The 20,239-nt window shown below is 31.6% G+C and overlaps 4 protein-coding genes across 7 annotated transcripts; 3 read left to right on the top strand and 1 right to left on the bottom strand.

The window, feature by feature from the left end:
- Window positions 1-2,940: 2,940 nt before the first annotated feature.
- Window positions 2,941-9,302, top strand: LOC110666516 (ATP synthase subunit gamma, mitochondrial). Its single transcript, XM_021827018.2, has 9 exons — window positions 2,941-3,179; window positions 4,150-4,193; window positions 4,323-4,475; window positions 7,095-7,208; window positions 7,284-7,411; window positions 7,825-7,947; window positions 8,029-8,148; window positions 8,477-8,598; window positions 8,931-9,302. The coding sequence occupies exons 1-9, from the start codon at window positions 3,082-3,084 to the stop codon at window positions 8,998-9,000; spliced, it is 972 nt and encodes a 323-aa protein (XP_021682710.2). The 5' UTR covers window positions 2,941-3,081; the 3' UTR covers window positions 9,001-9,302.
- Window positions 9,303-12,361: 3,059 nt separating this feature from the next.
- Window positions 12,362-16,192, top strand: LOC131171940 (phosphoserine phosphatase, chloroplastic-like). Of its 4 annotated transcripts, none has more exons than XR_009142600.1 (5): window positions 12,362-12,581; window positions 13,193-13,325; window positions 13,411-13,522; window positions 14,580-14,673; window positions 15,287-16,192. XR_009142600.1 is itself a non-coding variant. In XM_058132395.1 (4 exons), exons 1-3 carry the CDS (start codon window positions 12,362-12,364, stop codon window positions 13,520-13,522), a joined length of 465 nt encoding a protein of 154 aa, XP_057988378.1. In that variant the 3' UTR covers window positions 14,580-14,884. The 4 variants fall into 4 exon arrangements, 1 of the variants encoding a protein (XP_057988378.1); XR_009142602.1 differs by lacking the exon at window positions 15,287-16,192 and adding an exon at window positions 14,898-15,030; XR_009142601.1 differs by lacking the exon at window positions 15,287-16,192 and adding an exon at window positions 14,891-15,030.
- LOC131172207 (phosphoserine phosphatase, chloroplastic-like) lies at window positions 13,623-15,898 on the top strand. The gene is made up of 6 exons (XM_058133158.1): window positions 13,623-13,648; window positions 14,189-14,290; window positions 14,580-14,673; window positions 15,222-15,371; window positions 15,425-15,499; window positions 15,860-15,898. Exons 1-6 carry the CDS (start codon window positions 13,623-13,625, stop codon window positions 15,896-15,898), a joined length of 486 nt encoding a protein of 161 aa, XP_057989141.1.
- LOC131172205 (DNAJ protein JJJ1 homolog) lies at window positions 15,952-16,815 on the bottom strand. Its single transcript, XM_058133157.1, has one exon. It carries the CDS (start codon window positions 16,813-16,815, stop codon window positions 15,952-15,954), a length of 864 nt encoding a protein of 287 aa, XP_057989140.1.
- Window positions 16,816-20,239: the final 3,424 nt, after the last annotated feature.

The raw sequence follows: 20,239 nt of genomic DNA, 5'->3' as shown, positions 1-20,239 counted from the left end.
TTTGTTTAATGAATTTCAATATTTTTTTTAAATATTACTATGAATTGGTCTTAGAATAATTATTGTTATTAAAAATTTATATTGTAATATTAAAAAAAAACTTTATAACATAATTTTTAGTATTTGCCAAAGTGGTAATCTAAAATTTTCTTATTTGAGTTACTAAAACATTTTAAATTTTATTTTTTCATTGGTTTAATTAATAACATATAGATTTTGATAAAATGTAATTGAAAATTTTAGATATAGATTATTTTTGAACTATCATTTACATGTTCTATTTTTTAATTAAATAAAGTAATTATTTAATAAAAATAATAAAAATTAAAATAGATTTTATGACTGATATAATATTATTTTTATTAATTAAAAAATACAATTAAAAAATAAAAAAAAATTATTTACATAGAAATTAATAAGTGATATATTAAAATAATTGATTAAGATTTATTAAATATATGCTAACTTATTTCCACTATTTCTATTTTTTAATTATTTTAATAATAAAAATTTATAGGAAGCTGTAATTTTAAACCATCAAAATAACAAATTTTATATTATAAATATTTAACTTATTATATATATATATATATATATATATATATTAATTTAGTAAATAAATTAATTGATGTGATATTAGAGAAAATTAATTATTACATATAATATCTGTAATGAATTTAAAAGTGAGAAGAAGAGTAATGAATTGTTAAAAATACCTTTAATTTTTATAATTATTTATAAATATATTTTTTATCATTTAAAAAATAATTTTTAAATAAATTAAAAACTAAAATTATTAGTTATAAAATTATTATTGTATCAGATTTCTAAATCAACTATCATAATTTTTATTAAAAATAATTTCAAAAAAAAACTAAAAAGGATATTACTGTTTAAGGCTACTTAAATCATTCAAATATTTTAAGAAGCTAATTTATTAGATATTTCTTTTCTCATTTTATTGTTATTTGCGTAATTATTCTAGTGTAATTTTTTAAACTTATTTATATAATTTCATTCATTTAGTAAATATTTAATTAGAATAGCAGATGTTGGTTTTAATAGGATTTTATATTTTCTTACTGTATTTATAGTATTTTATTTATATTATTTTAATTGATTAATTTAATATTTGTTACTAATTTTATTTTCTTATATTTTATATTGTAATGGTGATTTAATATTATGACAAAAAAATTAAATTTAATTAGATATTAAAAATAATTAAATTATGATAATATAATATTATATAAAAAAATTTATATACAGAAAACTTAAATCACTAGTATGCATAACAAATACAAATAATATGGTTATGACGAAAACAATTATTTTAAGATTTTAAATGACAAATTATACTTATTTTTTTATAACTATTTTCTTACTTTTAATATGATTTATATAAAAAAAATTAACCTCAAATAATAAAAGCCATGCTTTTTATTTTAAAAATTCATTAAGAATAATTATACAAAATTATCATAATTTTGGACTACTTTTAAATGTTACAACTGTTCGTATTATATAATAACAAAATCCATTTACAAATATATTTAAAATCAATTAAGTAAATATTTGCGAGAAATTTTATTCTCGATATCATTTCTTACATATTCTAATATTGATATAAATTAAATAACTAAAAAAAAAGAAAAACTCTAAATAAACATTTTGTATAATATGTAAGGTTTTTTTTTTTTTAAAAAAAAAACCATTCAATAGGTGAAAATTTCGAAAAAAAAACCTAAGTTTATTTACAATTATTTTTTAAATATATTACGTTTTTAATATTTTTTATTTATAATTATTTTTTAAAATTTTATAATTTTTTTAATATAAATAAGTTCAATTCATTTAATTTTATTATGTAATTATAAAAAATACTAAAGAATTTAATAATATTTAAATTATAGTGTAAAAAAATTAAAATTATATTAAAATTTCATTAAAAATGTAAAATAATTTGAAATAAATATTTGACATGAGTACCATGTAATTTTCTTAAAATGATTTAATTGGTGGGCATATTGATAAATCTATTCGTGTATTTTTATAATCTTTAATTTGTAATTTTTTTTAAATTTTGTAAATTTTTATCTAAAATATGGATATATTCAATTTATTTAATTTTATGATAAGTATAAAACTATTATCATCGAATATAATAATATTTAATTTATATTAAAAAATTATATTAAAATTCATTAAAAACTTAACTTTTTTTTTAACCTAATGATAAAAATTTTAAAATTTATTCACCTTAAAATTCAAAGTTGATAATTTAAGATAATATGAAATTAATGTGTAATAACTTTTTTTACATATTAAAATAACATTAAAATGAAAATAAATAAGAAAAATAGGATTTTTTTTCTTAAAAATCAAAGATTATTAACTCATTTTATAATTGCGTGTATAAAGAATAAGTATCAAAATTTGCATACCATTATAATTAAAATAATATATTTTATATAATATAATATAAAATGTTAAATTCAATAATAGCTTTTAGTCTTACCCTTTTTAGTAAAATTTTTTGTTGAAGATATGTTAATTAACTTGGGTTTTATTGAATTTTTAATATTGTTTAATTTTTAATTAATAATCTAATTATATTTTATAAAATTTAAATAATAAATTCATAATATTAGTATATAAACTTCTTATTAGATTAGTATTCCTAATAATTTAATTATATTTTATAACACAAATAACATATTTATAATATTAGTATATAGACTTTCTATTAGATTAATATTTCTAAATTTTATTCAATTAATATTTTATATTAATTAATTAGTATTATTATTAATTAAATTAAGTAATTATATTAAATACGTAAGGATATTTTTATCCATTTAAAACACTGCACAGATTAAAACGGCAGCGTTGTGTTATCCGTGTAAATCTATATCCTAAATCTATATTTTCAATTTTTCATTATTTTCATTTTCATTTTAACGGAGCGAAGGAGAGAAGAGAATTAAAGCGGAAGAATACACCTGAGCACGCAGCTATAGCAAACTGGTCCGATCTAGAGCTCGCTGGCCTCTAGGGTTTCACTGAAAGAATCTTTCAACAATGGCGATGGCTTCTTTGAGACGTGAAGGGAGGCGATTCGCTGCCCCTCTCATCTCCTCCCAACCGATCACCGCCATCCGATCCTCTCTTATTGCTGAGTACGACCTGCTCTTCTTCTTTATTTTGGAAAAATGCGATGTCTTAAATGGAACACCGCGGTGTTGTTTTATTTCCGATTCTACACATGTTTATTTACTAGTTTTTATCTGTGCGTTTACAACAAAGTGGATAAAACTGTGTTCTTTTTTGTGAATTTTGATTTTTTTTTATGTTGAATTGTTGGGAATGGACTATCTTGACCAAAAAAAAAAAAAAAGAAGAAAGAAATGGATCTTAAAGGTTTGGGGATGATGATTTAGTGCAAACAATTGATATTGGAATTTGTTTGTTTGATGATATTGTCTTCTAACCTGTTTGATATTAGCAGCAATTAGATAATGTCTTCTGTATTTGCAGTGAATGATTTCAATATAACTCATACATACCTCATTTGGTTCCTTTTTAGGGGTAGGAGGTATATGTAGGGGAGAGGGTTATATGGTCGTGATCTCAGATGTGGATTTGTTGAGGCAATCAATTGGCACTGAATTTTTTGGCAAGTCTATTATTCATATATTGAGCTTGTTTACATATCAAGATTGCTGCCTCAGTGCCTTTAATGCCATTTATGAATGTTCTGCTACTATAGTTGGTTTGTTTGATTATAATGTTTTTGATATTAGGGTGGATGGGCCGTTTAGCTAAAAAGGAGGTTAAGACTTTGTAACCAGTGTAAAGGACTTGTCTCTAGCTTCTCATGGAGCTTTGGTATATGATACCAAAACATTAAAAAAAGAAAGAAAAAAAAAACTGCAAACATGGCATGTTTAGGCTTATTGTCCTCTAGAAAATTTAGAAATCACCTAATATCAGTGAAAAATATGAATTGCCTTTACAGTAATCTCCTAATGTGTAAATTTTCATCTTCATGCCTCAATTATTATTTGCTGAATGCACTTTTTTCCTTGTAGAAAATTTTGTAGTTCTGTTTGCATCATGAGCAACTAAATAATTTAGTTTCATGCGCAGGGAGCAGGCGCCTCTCGGAATACGTTCTATTTCAACTCAAGTTGGTAAGCTTCATTTTCATTCTGTAGTTAATGCCTTTCTTATCTTGACTTCAAGTCTTTTTTTGGCTGTCTTTAATTAAATTAAGGCCCTAAGGATGTGTAAAATTCTTTTTGTTGATGTTTCTTGTGCAGTCAGAAATAGAATGAAGAGTGTCAAAAATATTCAGAAAATTACAAAGGCCATGAAGATGGTTGCAGCCTCAAAGTTACGTGCAATTCAAACTCGAGCAGAAAATTCTCGTGGCCTATGGCAGCCATTTACTGCACTTCTTGGCGATGCTCCTAGTACGTTCATTAACAAGCATTCAAGTTAACTTGAACTGTTTATCTTATCCAATTTAATCGATCTTCTGATAAATTGGCCATCAAATTTATCAATATTTACTTTTGCAGTTTTAAGAGTTTATTGTGCACCTCTTATGGTCTTTACTTTGCCTGCATTTTGCCATTTTCTTAATAATCATATATTACCGGTTTCTTTTGGTCGTCTGCTTGCAGCTTTTGCAAAATTTATTCAGAAGTTGTAATGTGTCAATGGTGTTTGACATTTTCATGGTATTGCATGCTTTTGAGGCAAATTACTTTTGTGGATTCTGCAAATGATATTCTTTTGGACATTTGTTAACCTTTAGTGAATATATGTTGCATATATCCTGAAGTAGATGCATTTTTACTAAAATGATATTATGCACAATGATTGCTGGTATGATAGAATAAATGTTATCATCAGGCAACCTTAGTAGGTGTTTCAAATTTAACCTACCAGTGCCTTGGTCAGTGTTATCAAGGCGAAAGGTGACACTAAGGCGATAGAGCATTCTATTGCCTTAGGCGAGCGAAGGCGGCGAGGGCCTTTTTGAAGCGAGGCGCCATAACCTTAATTGTTTAAATTATATATATATATATTTAAATTAAACAATTAATTAATAAGAACAAAAAGTAAAATCATCAAATTAATAATAAATTAATAATACCATATAAAATAAACAACTAATGTCTAATTAACAAGACAAAAGTAAAACTAATTAATCTAACAACTAATTAACAATAATAAGAAGTAAAAAGTAAACTAATTAACAACAAAGTAATAATGTCCATATAAATTACACAATTACTTACTAAGAACAAAAAGAATAATAATCATATTAACAATAAATTAATAATATCCATATAAAATAAACATCTAATATCTAATTAAAAAGAAAAAAGTAAAATTAATCAAATTAAAACTAATTAATAATAATAACAAGTAAAAGGTAAACTAATTAATAATAAATTAACAATACCCATATAAATTAAATAATTAATTAACAATAATAAGAAGATAAAAAATTAAATTAACAATAAATTAATAATACCTATATAAAATAATTAATTAATTAATAAATAATGTCTAATTAAAAAGTAAAATTAATCAAATTAACAAGAATAATAAATAAAAATTAAACTAAATACCAACAAATCAACAATACCCATATTAATTAATCAACTAATTAAATAAGAATACAAATTAAAATAATAAATTCACCAATACTCATAAAATTTAAATAATTAATTAATAAAAATAAAATAATTAAATTAATAAATAAATAAATAATTAATAATAACTAATTAATTAAAAGGAGGAGAAGGAAAAATAAAAAATAAAAAGGGACGTGAGATCAGAAGGAGCAGAGCAGGAAAGAAATAAGGAGAGGACAGAAAAAAAAAAAAAGAAAAAAATAAAAAAATAAAAAACAGAGCAGAAGGGACGTGAGATCAACAGAGGGACGTGAGATCAGAAGGAGCAGAGTAGGAAAGAAATAAGGAGAGGACAGAAAAAAAAAAGAAAAAAAAAAAGAAAAAATAAAAAACAGAGCAGAAGGGACGTGAGATCAACAGAGGAGTGCAGCGTGAGATCAACAGAGGAGAGCAGAGGAGAGCAGCGTGAGATCGACAGTGGAGAGGGAGAGAAAAAAAAAAGGGACGTGAGAGAGATCGAAGCAGCGCAGCAGGAAAGAAAAAAAAAAGGATCTGAGAGAGAGATCGAACAGAGGTGGAGACTGGAGAGGGAGAAAAAAAAAAAAAGAAAGGGACGTAACAGAGAGAGAGATTGAAGCGGAAGAAGAAGAAGAAGAAGAAGAAGAAGAAGAAGAGAGAGAGAGAGAGAGCGTACCTGTTGTCGTCGTCTTCGTGAGGTTGAGAAGAAAAGGGTCTCTGCTGGTGGTGGAATGGCTGACGGTACGCAGATAAATTTATCGATTTTTTAATTTAAAAAAAAAAAAAAACACTTTACCGTTGCTGTGAAGAGGCGTCGCCTCTCGCCCGCGTCGCCTCTCGCCTCTCCGGCCAGAGGCGTCGCCTCCTCCAAGCCGAGCCAGGCGTTCCAGTCGAGGCGACAGAGGGACGCCTCGCCTCGCCTGGCGCCTCGCCTGGGCGCCTCGCTCGCCTTTGATAACACTGGCCTTGGTGTCTTTTCCATTTTCTCTGCTTCACTTAGGAGTTTAAAATCCATGGTGGTAACAAATGAGAGAGCACTTGGCATTGTGGAAAGATTTGTTAAAACTCAAGAAAATGTTTAAGTCTAGGGAAATACAAGCTATTTTCATTCTCTAATATTTTGAGGAGTTCATTGAGATGTCAAACACATGCAGACTGGAATTGATACTAAATCAATTGGCCTTTCTGATTAGATAGATCATAAGACTTAGGAAAAGGAATTTGATAAAGTTTTTTTTTTTTTTTTTGCTTTTATAAATGCTTGATTGTGAATGTTGATTCTATATTCATATGACAATTTAAGTGCTCTAAAATTGTCTTTCCTGGCGATTGTACCCAATCCTTTTCTACTTTTCTTCTCTTTCCCTAAATATTTTTCATTTTGTTCTTGCATTCATTTTTGCATTGTGTTATTGTGTTTGCCAGGTGTTGATGCGAAGAAGAATGTAATTGTCACTATTTCTTCAGACAAAGGTCTATGTGGAGGAATTAACTCCACATCAGTCAAGATAAGCAAGGCTATTCACAAGTTGACTGCTGGTAGAATTCATTACTGAACCTACGGTAAGGCTTGGTGTTTTGAGCAATTTAAATATATTATTGCCACTGTCACAGGTCCAGAGAAAGAAACGAAATATGTAATCTTGGGAGAAAAGGCAAAGGCTCAGTTGATACGTGACTCGAAGAAGGACATTGAACTATCCATCACTGAGTTGCAAAAGAATCCTCTGAATTATACTCAGGTCAGTTGGTTATGTTTCCTGAATTTGTTCATCATAGAAAATGTCTTCTTTGTGTTTCTCTGTGTACTTCCACTTGTGATTGTAACCATATACGTGAATTAGAGTCATGTTAATGTGTAGCATTACGTGGACCAGGAAACAAGTTCACATTTGCATTGATTTTATTTTAATTTTCCCCCTCTGATGGATTCTTTTGTGCTGTTTATGAAAAGCATGTTGACTTCTGACATGCCTGTTATATTCCTGACAAATTCAGGAGCGGGCTGAATTGCTGCACATTTGATAGATTATGGGGATTCTTGTCTGTGGCATTTTTTGTTCTCTTATTTCGCTGCAAATTTGATAGATTATGGGGATTCTTGTATATGGCATTTTTTGTTCTCTTATTTCCATTTTAATTGTTGGCCTTTCAGGTCTCTGTTCTGGCAGATGACATCTTAAAGAATGTGGAATATGATGCTTTGAGGATTGTCTTCAACAAGTTCCATTCAGTTGTTTCATTTCTTCCAACCATGTCAACTATATTATCTCCAGAGGTGATTTTGAAAAATTTGGTCTTACTTTGGATTGATGTGTTGGTTGGGTTGTGGATGTTGTATGATAATATGTTGATTTAGGTTGTGGAGAGAGAGGCTGAATCTGGGGGAAAACTTGGAGATCTGGACTCTTATGAGATTGAAGGTGGTGAAACAAAGGGTGAAATACTTCAGAATCTTGCTGAGTTCCAGTTTTCTTGTGTAAGCGTTGCTAAACTCTTGTAATTTCTTGGTGTTTTGAGACTGAAGACATCATTTTGGAAATAATTACCAAGTAAACTGAAATCTGGAAGCTTAATGCCTAGGAATTGATTCTGCTGAAAAAGGTCCTTATTTTGTGATTTGACTTTTGGCAACCTATTGGGCATTGATGCTTTGCCCGTTTGCTTAATGCAAATATATTTGTTTTGTTGGCTGTATGGCAGTGTGATATTTCTAATACAACCAGTTTTAATAACTTGGTGTTTCATGCATATCATTTTATGATAATTTTTGGTATTTATCTTGAACTTGTTTCATATTTTTCCAGGTCCTTTTCAATGCTGTACTGGAGAATGCTTGCAGTGAGCAAGGAGCTAGGATGTCTGCTATGGACAGCTCAAGCAGAAATGCTGGCGAGATGCTTGATCGACTGACACTTACTTATAACAGGTCTCTTATGCTCTGTCCACTTATAAACAATGCATGCAAAATGGATGTTTGCTTTGACCTTAACAGGGAAAATCTCTCTCTCTCTCTCTCTCTCTCTCTCTCTCTCTTTCTTTTGATGGCCTTCAAGTATTCAACTTGGTACATCTTAGTGGTCTAAAATATTGGACTTTCAGTAAAAGTTGGTTGGTTAGTCAATCGTAATGGATTTGTAGCTAAGCAACCTATAGTTGTCATTGTACATGTAATGGGACTGTAGTTAAGCAAATCCTCTTTGTTTTTGTATCTTGTCTTCATGATTGATTTTAATAATTTGTTTGATGATTTTGTAACAGAACTCGTCAAGCATCAATCACCACTGAGTTGATCGAAATTATATCAGGAGCATCAGCATTAGAGGGTTAATTGAACAAGTCTTGTGGCAGTGACGAAATAATATCTTGGCAACGGCCTTCTTGGAACTTTATAGCTATCTTATGAGGATGTTTTTGTTGAGCTACTCCAATAATTCCGCCCAGCGTTATACTTCATTTGTGGAAATTGAAAATCGTATCTTTGATGGCTACCAATGATTTTGGGTTCTTTCACTCTCCTACCCCAATGACCGGACTATATTTTGAAGTTACTGTAAATTGTTTCATCAAATACTTGGTGATTCCCCTACAACTTCCAAGGCATATAAATGGTGAAATTTCGTGTTTGATGCATATGCTAGTAAAGAACTTATAAGGAATATCTGTTGATCTTGAAACACTGGCAGATACACTACTTGTTAGATTAGAGATTGGAGGGACTTAGAAAAATCTGTTAGTAATCCAGATGAAAATATGCAACGCAAGCATGCATGCAGGAGTTGTATGCTTCTCTCGTTTCAATTGAGCGGCTGCTGGCTTGCTAGGGCTTTCCCTTTTGATTTTTTTTTTTAAGACAAAAAAGAATGCTTTCATTAAGCTCTCCATTTTTCGTGACAGAACTTCATTCTTGAATATCAGACTGAGAACTTACTGTCATTGTCAAGCAATGGGTGACAGAGTTTGTTGACTTGCACGCAAAAGCGATAGAGCAAAAACAAAGCTCATCAAGAAGAACATTACAATCAGAAGCAACAAGACCAAAGTAAGAACATTACAATCAGAGGCAACAAGGCCAAGAGGAGTCTGGTTGGGCATCAGATTCAAAAATAGAATGGTTTAAATTGTTTCTCATCACCCAGCTGAGGGCTCCTCTGAAGGATAATGCTTCGGCAACTTTTGATCTGCTGGGCCTAGAAGATCAAGTCGGCATGCCTTGATTAGATCCCCCTTTATAGTCTCTCAGGACCCAACCTGCTCTAATCCTGTTTAGATTGGACTTAAAAGCAGCATCTGTGTTGCATTTGATAAAACCTTGATTAGGCCTTCGCTAGGAAGTCCTATCTAAAAGATTGGGGGCAGAGTTGACCGAAGAGCTAGGCTGGGAGGCGGCTTGAGCTGCTGTCCATTGCTTGAGGAAATGGGGAGATAAAGCAAGGAGTTGAGTTGCATTACTGCGAGATTCCTTCCATAAGACCTCGTTCCCATGCTTCCAGAGGGACCACAAGATCATAAAAGCACGCTGGCGATCCTGCACAGAGCACTGATAAAAAAGGTCATTTGCTGGAACTCGACTAACACGAGGAATTGATAAAGACCAGCAATCTTGGGCAAGTTGACATCGGATGAATTTGAATCATTTTCTTATCAATCTCAACAAAGAAAAGAATGCCCTTGCTCTAATTGGCGTTCATGTCTCAGCTTTAGTGAATTCTATTATAACAATTTAAGTGCATTTCTATTGGGAGACTTCAATTGGCTAATGCTGTGTGCCTATTTGCTGGGAAAATGGGAAACAAGCTATCAGGGTTGCTATTCATCTTTTCAGGTAAGCCTAGCCAGCAATGCGACTCTCGTAATTCATCGTCTCAGACATGCCTAGTAAGCAATTGACGGTGAAGGGTTCTTTTATGCGCAAGGCTGAACTTCTGCTAAAAAGAAGAAATAAAAAAAAAACAATCATATTGTTTGATTCAATTTTATAATAAATTTTAAAATTCATAAAATTCATTCATTTTAAATTAAGTCTACTATTTAGCATAACACAACTTAAAATACATAATTTAATTGAATTCTATATAATTCATGTTGATATAATTTCAGAATTGAAATTCAATTATTTTCATTCCTTAAATTAACATCAAGAGTAGAATTAAAAAATTATAATTTTATACTAAATTCAAAAAAAATTTATATCTAATAAATTTCTAACAATCAACAAACATATAAATCAACTAAACTATATAGAAAGTTTATATAACAACATAAATAGTGTGTGCATAATAAGTTTAAATATTAAAAAATTAGAAAAAATATAAAATATCTTATATACTTATTTAAACATTTTAATAATAAAAATATGATTTAATTGATTTTTTTTTTATAAAAATAGGAATTGATTTTAGTTATATCCAAACAAGTTATGAGACTAAGTTTTATTATTATTATTATCGGATGTTGTGACCCCAGAGCTCAGAGTTCCCATCGTCTTCCCTTTATCCATGTGGCGGTAACTTTACCTGGCGGACGTGCTCAAGACCTTGAATCTCGATACCTTAATTTCTTGAAGTCGAAGATCGCAGAGGCTGCCATTTCTTTGGCCCAGCGTAATGGGAATAAAGGGTGGTTTGCGATGATAATTGAGTTGGGTATCTTCAAGGCTGAATATACGAGTAAAAACGAAGCTGATACGATTGCACGCTAGTTGATCAAGATGGAAGGAAATGCTGAGCATTTACTATTTTCTTGTTTTTTCTGGATACCCTGTTGTCATAAGAGTTATCTGTCCACTTAATTGTCATGATTATCCATCGCTACTTCAAAATCTTTCGCCCGAAAAAGGGACGGAAACGAAATTTTTGTATCCTACCCGGAATTTCATCGAACAGTTTCTGTGCATTTTACTAGCAAGACTGTCGTATTGTTCCTCAAGGATTTTGACATGTAAATTTCATATATACATGTATGGTTTAAAATACACACACACACGGGGCTTTAAAAAAATATTTAGGGAGAGAAATATATTTAAATATTTTGATCAATAAATTAAAAAATATATATATATATTTATCAATTAAAAAAAATAATGATGTAATTAAAAAAAATAATGATGTAATAATTAATAATTTGATAACTAATTTATTTATTTAATTAAAAATTTTCAAAAAAAAAAAAAAATTGTATCCCATTAAATTAGTTAAGATTTTAGATGTAATTATTTTATTATTATTATTATTATTATTATTATTATTATTTTCTCACCAACCAATGGCAGATGAAAGAATAAGAAACCAGAAGGATTTGAGAAGTGAAAGAGCATAGAGATGCAAACATCTAACTTTACCTCAAAAACATTGCATAACCAAAGCAAATCCTGCAACTCTAACAGTGAGTTCATTCCTCATTGCTTTGCTTTCTCCATTTCATTTTATCTTCTTTCTTTTTATACATTTTCTGAATTTCTGTTATGGAATGGAATTGTTCCATCTGCTTTTCCCTGTTTGTTTGGCGAGATATCATCGAAATTTTCATCTTCTGTTGTTGATTTAGCTTGAGGAGAAAACTGTGTTATGATCATTCATCACTGTATTACTGTGATAGAGCATTTGCAGCACTGGTGAAATGTAATGGTGTCACAAGGTTTTGGGTTCATTTGTTTATTTTGTGTCTTTTTTTTATATGTGACAGATTATTTAATGGAAGGGTTGGTGCATTTACGAATCGACCCAATTCATCCTACCTGTAGACATTCTGGCTCTCGTTTTATTCCAGCTTTCCCCTTGCAGTTGAAAAAGGATTTGAATAGAGGTGGTATTATGTTTATGAAACCTCAAACATTCATTTCAGATAGTGCTTCAGTTCAACCCTTAAAAGCTTCCTCATTGGGCCACTTCCACAATGCACTGCCATCCAAAGGTTATAATTAAAAAATCAGAGTGATATTTCCATTTTGGATTTTTTTTTATTGAATTGGTTGACTTAGATTTTTACCTGCTTTAAACTCGAACAAACAAAAGTATGAAATTAGTATCTAAGAACTGGATGTCATCCCTTGAGCATAGTAAATGAATTTCTGAATTTAGTTTTAATATTGAAAGCAGTACAATTGTGGCTATAATTATTTTTTCTTTGGTTAATGGAGATTTTGGTTATCTGGAAAAAAAAAAAAAAAACTAAATTATCTGGCAAAACTTACTACAATCACAAATGAAGCAAACAAGGTAAGATTACTGTCATGAAACTTGCTAAATGGCAACACAACTATACAAAAGAAAAGTAAAAGCTCAGAGTGCTACTTGGAAATGGGAAATGTAGTTGTAAATAATTCTTAGACTAGAGACCAACTAAGCTTACAAGACATACTGAAGAATTGAAGTTATAGTAGACAGCATATGACGCCCTGATTGGCCAGATTATCTTTTGAATCCTGCATTATTTCAACTTTTGCCTTAAGACTTTTCCAGCTTTACATTTTAATACTGATATATATGTTGCTGTAATTGTTGATTGCTTTTTTAAATTGACAGATGTTCTTGGGCTTTGGAGAAGCGCTGATGCAGTATGCTTTGATATAGATAGCACAGTATGCCTAGATGAGGGTATTGATGAACTTGCAGAGTTTTGTGGAGCTAGAAAGGCTGTTGCAGAATGGACTGCTAAGTTGGTTATCCTTGTCATTTATTAAGATCTTAAAACTAATTTATTTCTCAATGTTAGATCTGATCTTAGTGTTGGATTTTGCCAGAGCAATGGGTGGTTCTGTTCCTTTTGAGGAGGCCTTGGCAGCCATACTTTCTCTATTCAAACCTTCCTTATCTCAGGTCCAAGATTTTCTTGAGAAGAGGCCCCCAAAGTAGGTTAACTCCTTAATCATGCTTTAATTTGTTTCTTTTAATTGAAAAATATTTTTATGGAAGTTACAAAAACACAATCAACGCATAATATATGCCATAGAACATGGTGAAGTATCCCATTCCCTTGATGTATGTCTTTTTTTCTTCTTTTTTAATCTGTTTTACTATCCCATGAAAAGGATTTTTCATTAAGCTAATACATGCCTCATTTCGTGGAATATTGTCTACCTGTATATCAATTTGTGGTTTGCATAGCATCTATTTGACATTTAAATTCAACTCAACGAAATTTAAATCTCAAACTAATTGAGGTGGCCATATGGATCATTTTCCTTCACTCTTTCCTGTCTACATTGATATTATTCATGACATATTAAGAGATTAAACCCCTTATTATTACTCCAACCCAAGTTATTTCCATCATCCTTTTTGTCCTCTCTTTCTTATATTTCTGCCCAAGCCTTGTATTTTTTATATTTCTATTTGGTTAAAGTTATTATTTTTTTTTTTATTTGGCTGTTACATGCTTACTTTATATTGGACTTCATGACAAGATATTGGCTATTTTTCATTGAACATGGACCTAAACTAAAATTTTATTCATGAGGAACAAAAAAAGCTGTGTTTTTATTGATTAATTTTTTAGTTATTCATTCGTGTCTATTTCAGAGCAAAGGTGGTTCATGATTTAATGTTTAACCTTAGTGTACTTCAAATTCTGGGTGTATGCCGTTTCTCACTTATTATGCTTAGTAGACTTCCTGATAATAGGTAAGCTGTTAATTTAGCACTTTATTTGGATTAAATTACTAATATCTTATTTGAGTAGAGTGTGTGCATCATCTTGATGAGTTCTTTTATTTTATCTCCAACTATTTTTAAATTTTGTTTTGTAACTTATTCAATTCAAATTTTTGTTTTGCCACCTGATGCATGAGAAGGACTTGTTACTTCTTTCATTCAATATCTTTTGATTACTTCCTAATATCCCTTTCCTATGGTAATTCGAGTTAAATCAAAATTTGAAGAATGTTCATTATTTCTGTTTCATATTATGTAGGATCTCTCCTGGCATAGATGAGTTGGTCAAGAAGCTGAAGGCTAAAAATACTAATGTTTATTTGATCTCTGGAGGCTTTCGTCAAATGATCAATGTATGTTACTGCATTAAAATTTTTATTTTGTTTTGTTGCTTCTTTCTCTGTCTTATAATCATTTATCAGACATTTTCACTTTAAATTGTAAACTTATAATAAAGTGCTTACACTAACATGATAACCATATAAAACTATTACATGTAGTTTAAAGGAAGATCTTTACTATCAATAATAACATTTCTATGGAGTTTTTATAATTATTATAACAAATTAGTGCACAGGATTTTTGTGGAAGAGCTCTGTAATTTTGTGCTACAGCATTTGTGGAAGTGTAAAAGAACAATTATCTAATCAGTGTATTAATAATTCTATCATATATGTTCAATATTATACTTCACCTTTCAAATAATAAAATACTATCAACCTCGGAAAATTCAAACGGCTTATGTATAAAAATCTCAAAAAGTCTTATGTTGTATTTTAACTGAATATTATTATCATCATTTGGATTTGGAGCTGAAAACTTTGCTTTCTAATTTGGTGGCTGTCTGTATGGGATAAATTAGATATCATTCTGTTATTATTGTCAAACAACTTCCTTGCAGCCTGTTGCATCCATCCTTGGGATTCCGCCTGAAAATATTTTTGCTAACCAATTGCTCTTTGGAAGTTTGGGGGAGTTTCTAGGGTTTGATGCTAATGAGCCTACTTCAAGAAGTGGAGGAAAAGCAACTGCAGTGCAGCAGATAAGGAAGGTTGGTCTATTAGCTATTAGTTTCTTGTATGGTTTCTAAGAGTTCATCTAAAGCTGATTATGATGATAAACCGGGTTCATGGGTACAAGGCTCTGGTTATGATTGGTGATGGTGCAACTGATCTTGAGGTAAATAATCTCATTTGAACTTTCAAATTGTAAATCAAATCATTGTTATAAGATTTTGGAATACCCGGAAATTTCAGTTCCACATGTTTTCGTCTCTGACATCTCTGCATAAATGTTACAAGGAAATAATTTACTATGTGTTGTCAATTCTAAACTCTTAACCTATCACAAAAACGTGGACTGCCACAGGTCAAGGTACTTTCGGTGGTTTGCCAATTTAGTTGACAAGATGTATGGCTGTATGACAAATGACAAATAAATGAAGTTCTTGTAGTTTTCATTTTTTATTTTTTATTTTTTTGTATGCTTCAACAATTACATTATTCCAATATATCTCTTTCATTATTTATTTATATGTAGGCTAGAAAGCCAGGTGGTGCCAACTTGTTCATTTGCTAATGCGGGTGTTCAACTTCAAGAGACTGTAGCAGCAAAATTCCCATCTGCCATCCTCATCCAAACCTCATCATCATCAACATTCCCATCTGCCATATCAAATCCTTCCACCTCATCACCGTCCTCAACATCAAAGAACCCATCTTCCTCATCTCACAATTCTGCATTCTCAACCCCATTCTCTTCCTTATCGTGAAATCCTCTCTAAACCTCGCATTTACCTCGTCAACATTGTTAACCATTTCTTCATTGTTTCCTTGTTCATCCTCCTCAAAATCTTCTATTGTCTCTTCTTCATCATCCCCAAATGACTCCCTGAACTCAGCCACCTCCTTATGCTTCTTCGACTGCTCATGATTCTTCCATTGCTTCTCACTCTTAAACTTTTTTCCACACACCACGCAATACAACTTTTTCCCTCCATTCCCCTTCTTACCCTTTCCTTCCTCCTCAAACCCCACCACCTCCTCCACATCCTCTTCATTCACTCTTGCCCACTTCGGTTCCTCATATGCTCCAACTCTCTCCATTTTCTCTCTCTCCAACTTCTTCTTCCTCTCCCTCTCCTCCTCTTTCTTTTTCTCCAACTCCACATTTTTCTTAACCATCATATCAATCACTCTTTTATCCCTCTTCTTCACAAATTCCGCCAACCCCCTCACCATCTCATTATACTCCCTCTTGGCCTTTTTCCTCAACTTCTTGTTCTCCTCCTCTATCACCCTCCTTGATTTCCGATTTGGCCTGGCCATCACATCGTACTGATCCACCCAACAAAAATCCATTACCGTACAAAACCCTAACCAGTAATTATAAAACGCTGTAACCTGCCCATACAGACTCCCCAAATTCCCCATCACCGGTGCCTCCCTCAGACCATCCAACCTCAACCCTAATTTCTTACAAAAAACTGACCTCATTCGCGTAAATTTTGTTAAAATCATCCGAATACACCTTATAAAACCCTTTGCCTATATCCGTATAACCTGAATAGACCGTGTTAGAGAAGAAGGAAAATAAATTAGGGATGACCAGATCGGTTCCCCCCCAAGAAATCAACTGTCCAGCATTACATCCAAATGTCGGCCCCTTAAAAGGCTTATCCCTTATTCCAGTTACCTCAGCCACTGCTTCCTCAAGCCAACCCTTTACAGTGGCGCGTCAGTCCCACCCTCCAAGTCAAGCTACCCATCCAGAACACCCCCAACTGCTAACCCTCATTAAACCTTGTTCAGCAAGTAGCCGTAAATTCTGATACAAGAACCACCATGTCAGTTTCGCCCATACCTTCTGTTCAATCCACACTTCCCAATTCAAACCATATTTTCGAAAATAGTCCCTTAAGTCTTTCATCCTCTATGATTGATGTCCCCGCTATATCACCAGCATGTTAGTAGTATGCCCTACAGCATATCATTTAGTATGTATCTTGTACATATTTTATTAATAAAAGGCATTTTCTCTTTTTCGTTTACATAATATATTTATGTGTAATAGAAAATGTCCATTGATATTTTGTTAGAAATTCTATTTTTAAGTTGTTAAGAATATGAGTGACAGTATTTCTAGCACAAAGTATCATAAATAGGTTCACAATCGAGTATACTTCACAATAAGGATATGACTTATCCAGAAAGATTGTAATCATGTTTGTTCCTAAGTTATTTATATAAGATGTAAATAAGATGGAATGGTGAGTCTCATGCCATATAACAAACATGATAGGCACTTATACATGATAAGTAGGCCGAACCAGTGACATTTATGACAAGCACATGGAGTTTACTCTTGTCAATGCATTGTCATAAATCATATCAATGCATATAATCTTTAGACCTAAGATGGTACAGTTATCTTGTATATAGGTGGTTTGAGTTTGATACTGCTTTCATACTTGTACTGTGTATAGGTATATGGGCATGTGTTGGCTCCTACTAGCTATTTATGGAGGCAGGTGTCGATCAAGATGGAATCTGTTACCCTAAGTAAATATGGATAAATCCTATGTTCATTTAATTGTTCTTGATGTTTTAAGTTTCTGGTCAGGACAGATAGATTTAATCAGAAAAGAGTTTCTGATGAGAAAATCTTTTTAATCAAGAACTGGTATTAAAAGAGAACATAATATTCATAGCAAATGGGGTTTGACATAAAACATGACTTCAGCTCGAATTGGGATTTTGTAATAGAGAGATTCTAGTGCATGGTAATATATGATTATAGGTTCATTTAAGGTAAACCTTATTACTAATTGAGTAGCCATGGCATGCTATGCTAGATGTTAACCATGGTTTGTGAGGTGCATAAAATGATTTAGAGAAATCATTTATGATAATAAAGAGTTCTGATGATATTAAGAGTTGATATCATGTCTCATTGCCAATTAGTGATTAGCATAGTAAGTCACACACATACACAAGTAATCACCAAATTAAATATGATTTAATTAATTAATTAAAGAGTTTAATTGATTAATTAAATAGGTTTAGTTTGCAATTAGATTGCAAAGTCCCTAGCATTACTTGAAATCAAATCTAGGTTATTGGATGTGTAGTATAAGTTAAATTTATATTTAAACTATTTAAATATGAATTTAATTATAAGAAATTAATTAATAGAGATTAATTAATTAATTTATATTTGATATAAATTGATTAGAAGAAAAGAAATAATTATTTTGGATTGAGAATTCAAAATTAAGACACAAGGGTATTTTGGTCATTTCACAGGTGACATGTGGCACCATGAGATGTTGACACATGGCACTACACATAAGCTTGCCATATGTCTTTTAATCATGTAAGATGATCAAAGTCAAGATTAAATATAGGTTTGACACTTGGCACAATGTGATTGGGTCAATTAAACCTAGAGCCAATCAGAAGGTGACGTGGTAAGGGTTTTAAGTGGTGACCTAGCTATATAAGTGTAAGGATGAAAGAGTAAAAATACAAGCTGCTGTATTCTCTCGGTGCCGCCACCCTTGGAGTGTTCTTCTTCTCTTCTTCTTCATCTCTCATCAATTCAAAGAGATTTGCAAACAATCTCTTGGATTAAAAATACTAAAAATTATTTCTAGTGTCCTGTTTACATCTGTAATCTCTCAAAAAGCAAAATTTGATTTTCTAATTGATTGGAAAAGTTTTAGAAGCTGTTCAAGGGGCTGCCAATGGTGATCTTGGTGTGGACAAGCTAGAGGGACAACATATGGTGTCCTAGGTGTATCCCAAAGATTCCAAACACACTGCAGTGCATAGAAAAGATTAGTGCACTTGTTCTTGATCTAATATAGGGTTCTACTGAATTAATCTGTTAATTCTAAAATCTTAAATGGCAAATGTAGATCCAAAAATATATTAAAAGAGTTTTAATATGCTGTTTATCATTGAAATCAAATAGATAAAATGAATCTTTCATTATGCATGTGACCCTAGATGAAAAATTTTTGAATTCAATGATCTAAACTTATGTTTTTCATGCTTCCGCTCCTTCACAGCAGCCACGGAAAAGAGCAAGAGAAATGACCCAGCAAAGCAGAACAGTAATGAGGCAGAACCAACAGCGTTGAAAGGAGAGCAAAAGAAAGGAGGAAGATATGGTGTGACATCCGACACGAGAGAGCTGCCTTCCGGGTCTGGGGCTTTAATTGTGGGCTCTAAGAGATCTTGGCCCAATGTAATATCCCACTCAGAAGACACAAGAGTTAGCCCACTACCTCTAAGATCTTGGAGTGACAGAGAGAACCTCTTCCAACCAACTTTAGCCCACTTAAATACTAAGAGATCAAAAATTTTGGACCTAGATGTAATTTAGCCACGACCCTTTGATTTCTAAGTTCATTTGGCCAGTAGTCTTTATAAATTTGAATCTATAATCTCAAGCCCAACTCCAAAGGAAATTGTTTCTATCCTCAATTTTGAAAAACCAGGAAAAGTCCTCCACAACAAGCCATCAAGCGTAGCCCATACTGAATTGAAAACACAGCTGACTCCATTGATCAGTTCCTCTCTCACAATCACAGGAGTTAACGGGGACAAAGGAAAATGTACTCAGTCTCCCACAAAAGTCTCTAACAAGCATAAGTGGAAAAGGAGAGCTCGAGGGGAAAGTGCTCTGAGTTCCGATAAGGTGGCAAGCAGAGAAGAGGCTTTGGCATTGGGCAGTGATTTACATCCTTGTACTTCAGCAACTATTGAAGATAGTAAAAAAGGAGCAGTATCTCATCGCAGCATTTGTGCTTCTGAGGCCTCGGTGGCTGGCCAAAAGCCACCCACCTAGCCATGACATTCATAGCTTGGAATTGCTAGGGGCTTGGGCAACCCCAGGCAATTCGGGCTTTACGAG

Source organism: Hevea brasiliensis, chromosome 13 (assembly GCF_030052815.1).
Source record: "Hevea brasiliensis isolate MT/VB/25A 57/8 chromosome 13, ASM3005281v1, whole genome shotgun sequence".
Classification (NCBI taxonomy): Eukaryota; Viridiplantae; Streptophyta; class Magnoliopsida; order Malpighiales; family Euphorbiaceae; genus Hevea; species Hevea brasiliensis.
This window is presented reverse-complemented; position numbering and strand designations above follow the sequence as displayed.

Coding starts and splice junctions, on each gene's coding strand:
- LOC110666516 (XM_021827018.2), top strand. CDS start 3,082: ATGGCGATGGCTTCTTTGAGACGTGAAGGGAGGCGATTCGCTGCCCCT. Junction 4,194..4,322: donor TTCTATTTCAACTCAAGTTG/GTAAGCTTCATT, acceptor TTTCTTGTGCAG/TCAGAAATAGAATGAAGAGT. Junction 4,476..7,094: donor ACTTCTTGGCGATGCTCCTA/GTACGTTCATTA, acceptor TGTGTTTGCCAG/GTGTTGATGCGAAGAAGAAT.
- LOC131171940 (XM_058132395.1), top strand. CDS start 12,362: ATGGAAGGGTTGGTGCATTTACGAATCGACCCAATTCATCCTACCTGT. Junction 12,582..13,192: donor CAATGCACTGCCATCCAAAG/GTTATAATTAAA, acceptor TTAAATTGACAG/ATGTTCTTGGGCTTTGGAGA. Junction 13,326..13,410: donor GTTGCAGAATGGACTGCTAA/GTTGGTTATCCT, acceptor GGATTTTGCCAG/AGCAATGGGTGGTTCTGTTC.
- LOC131172207 (XM_058133158.1), top strand. CDS start 13,623: ATGGTGAAGTATCCCATTCCCTTGAT. Junction 14,291..14,579: donor AGTAGACTTCCTGATAATAG/GTAAGCTGTTAA, acceptor CATATTATGTAG/GATCTCTCCTGGCATAGATG. Junction 15,500..15,859: donor ATGGTGCAACTGATCTTGAG/GTAAATAATCTC, acceptor ATTTATATGTAG/GCTAGAAAGCCAGGTGGTGC.
- LOC131172205 (XM_058133157.1), bottom strand. CDS start 16,815: ATGAGGTCAGTTTTTTGTAAGAAATTAGGGTTGAGGTTGGATGGTCTG.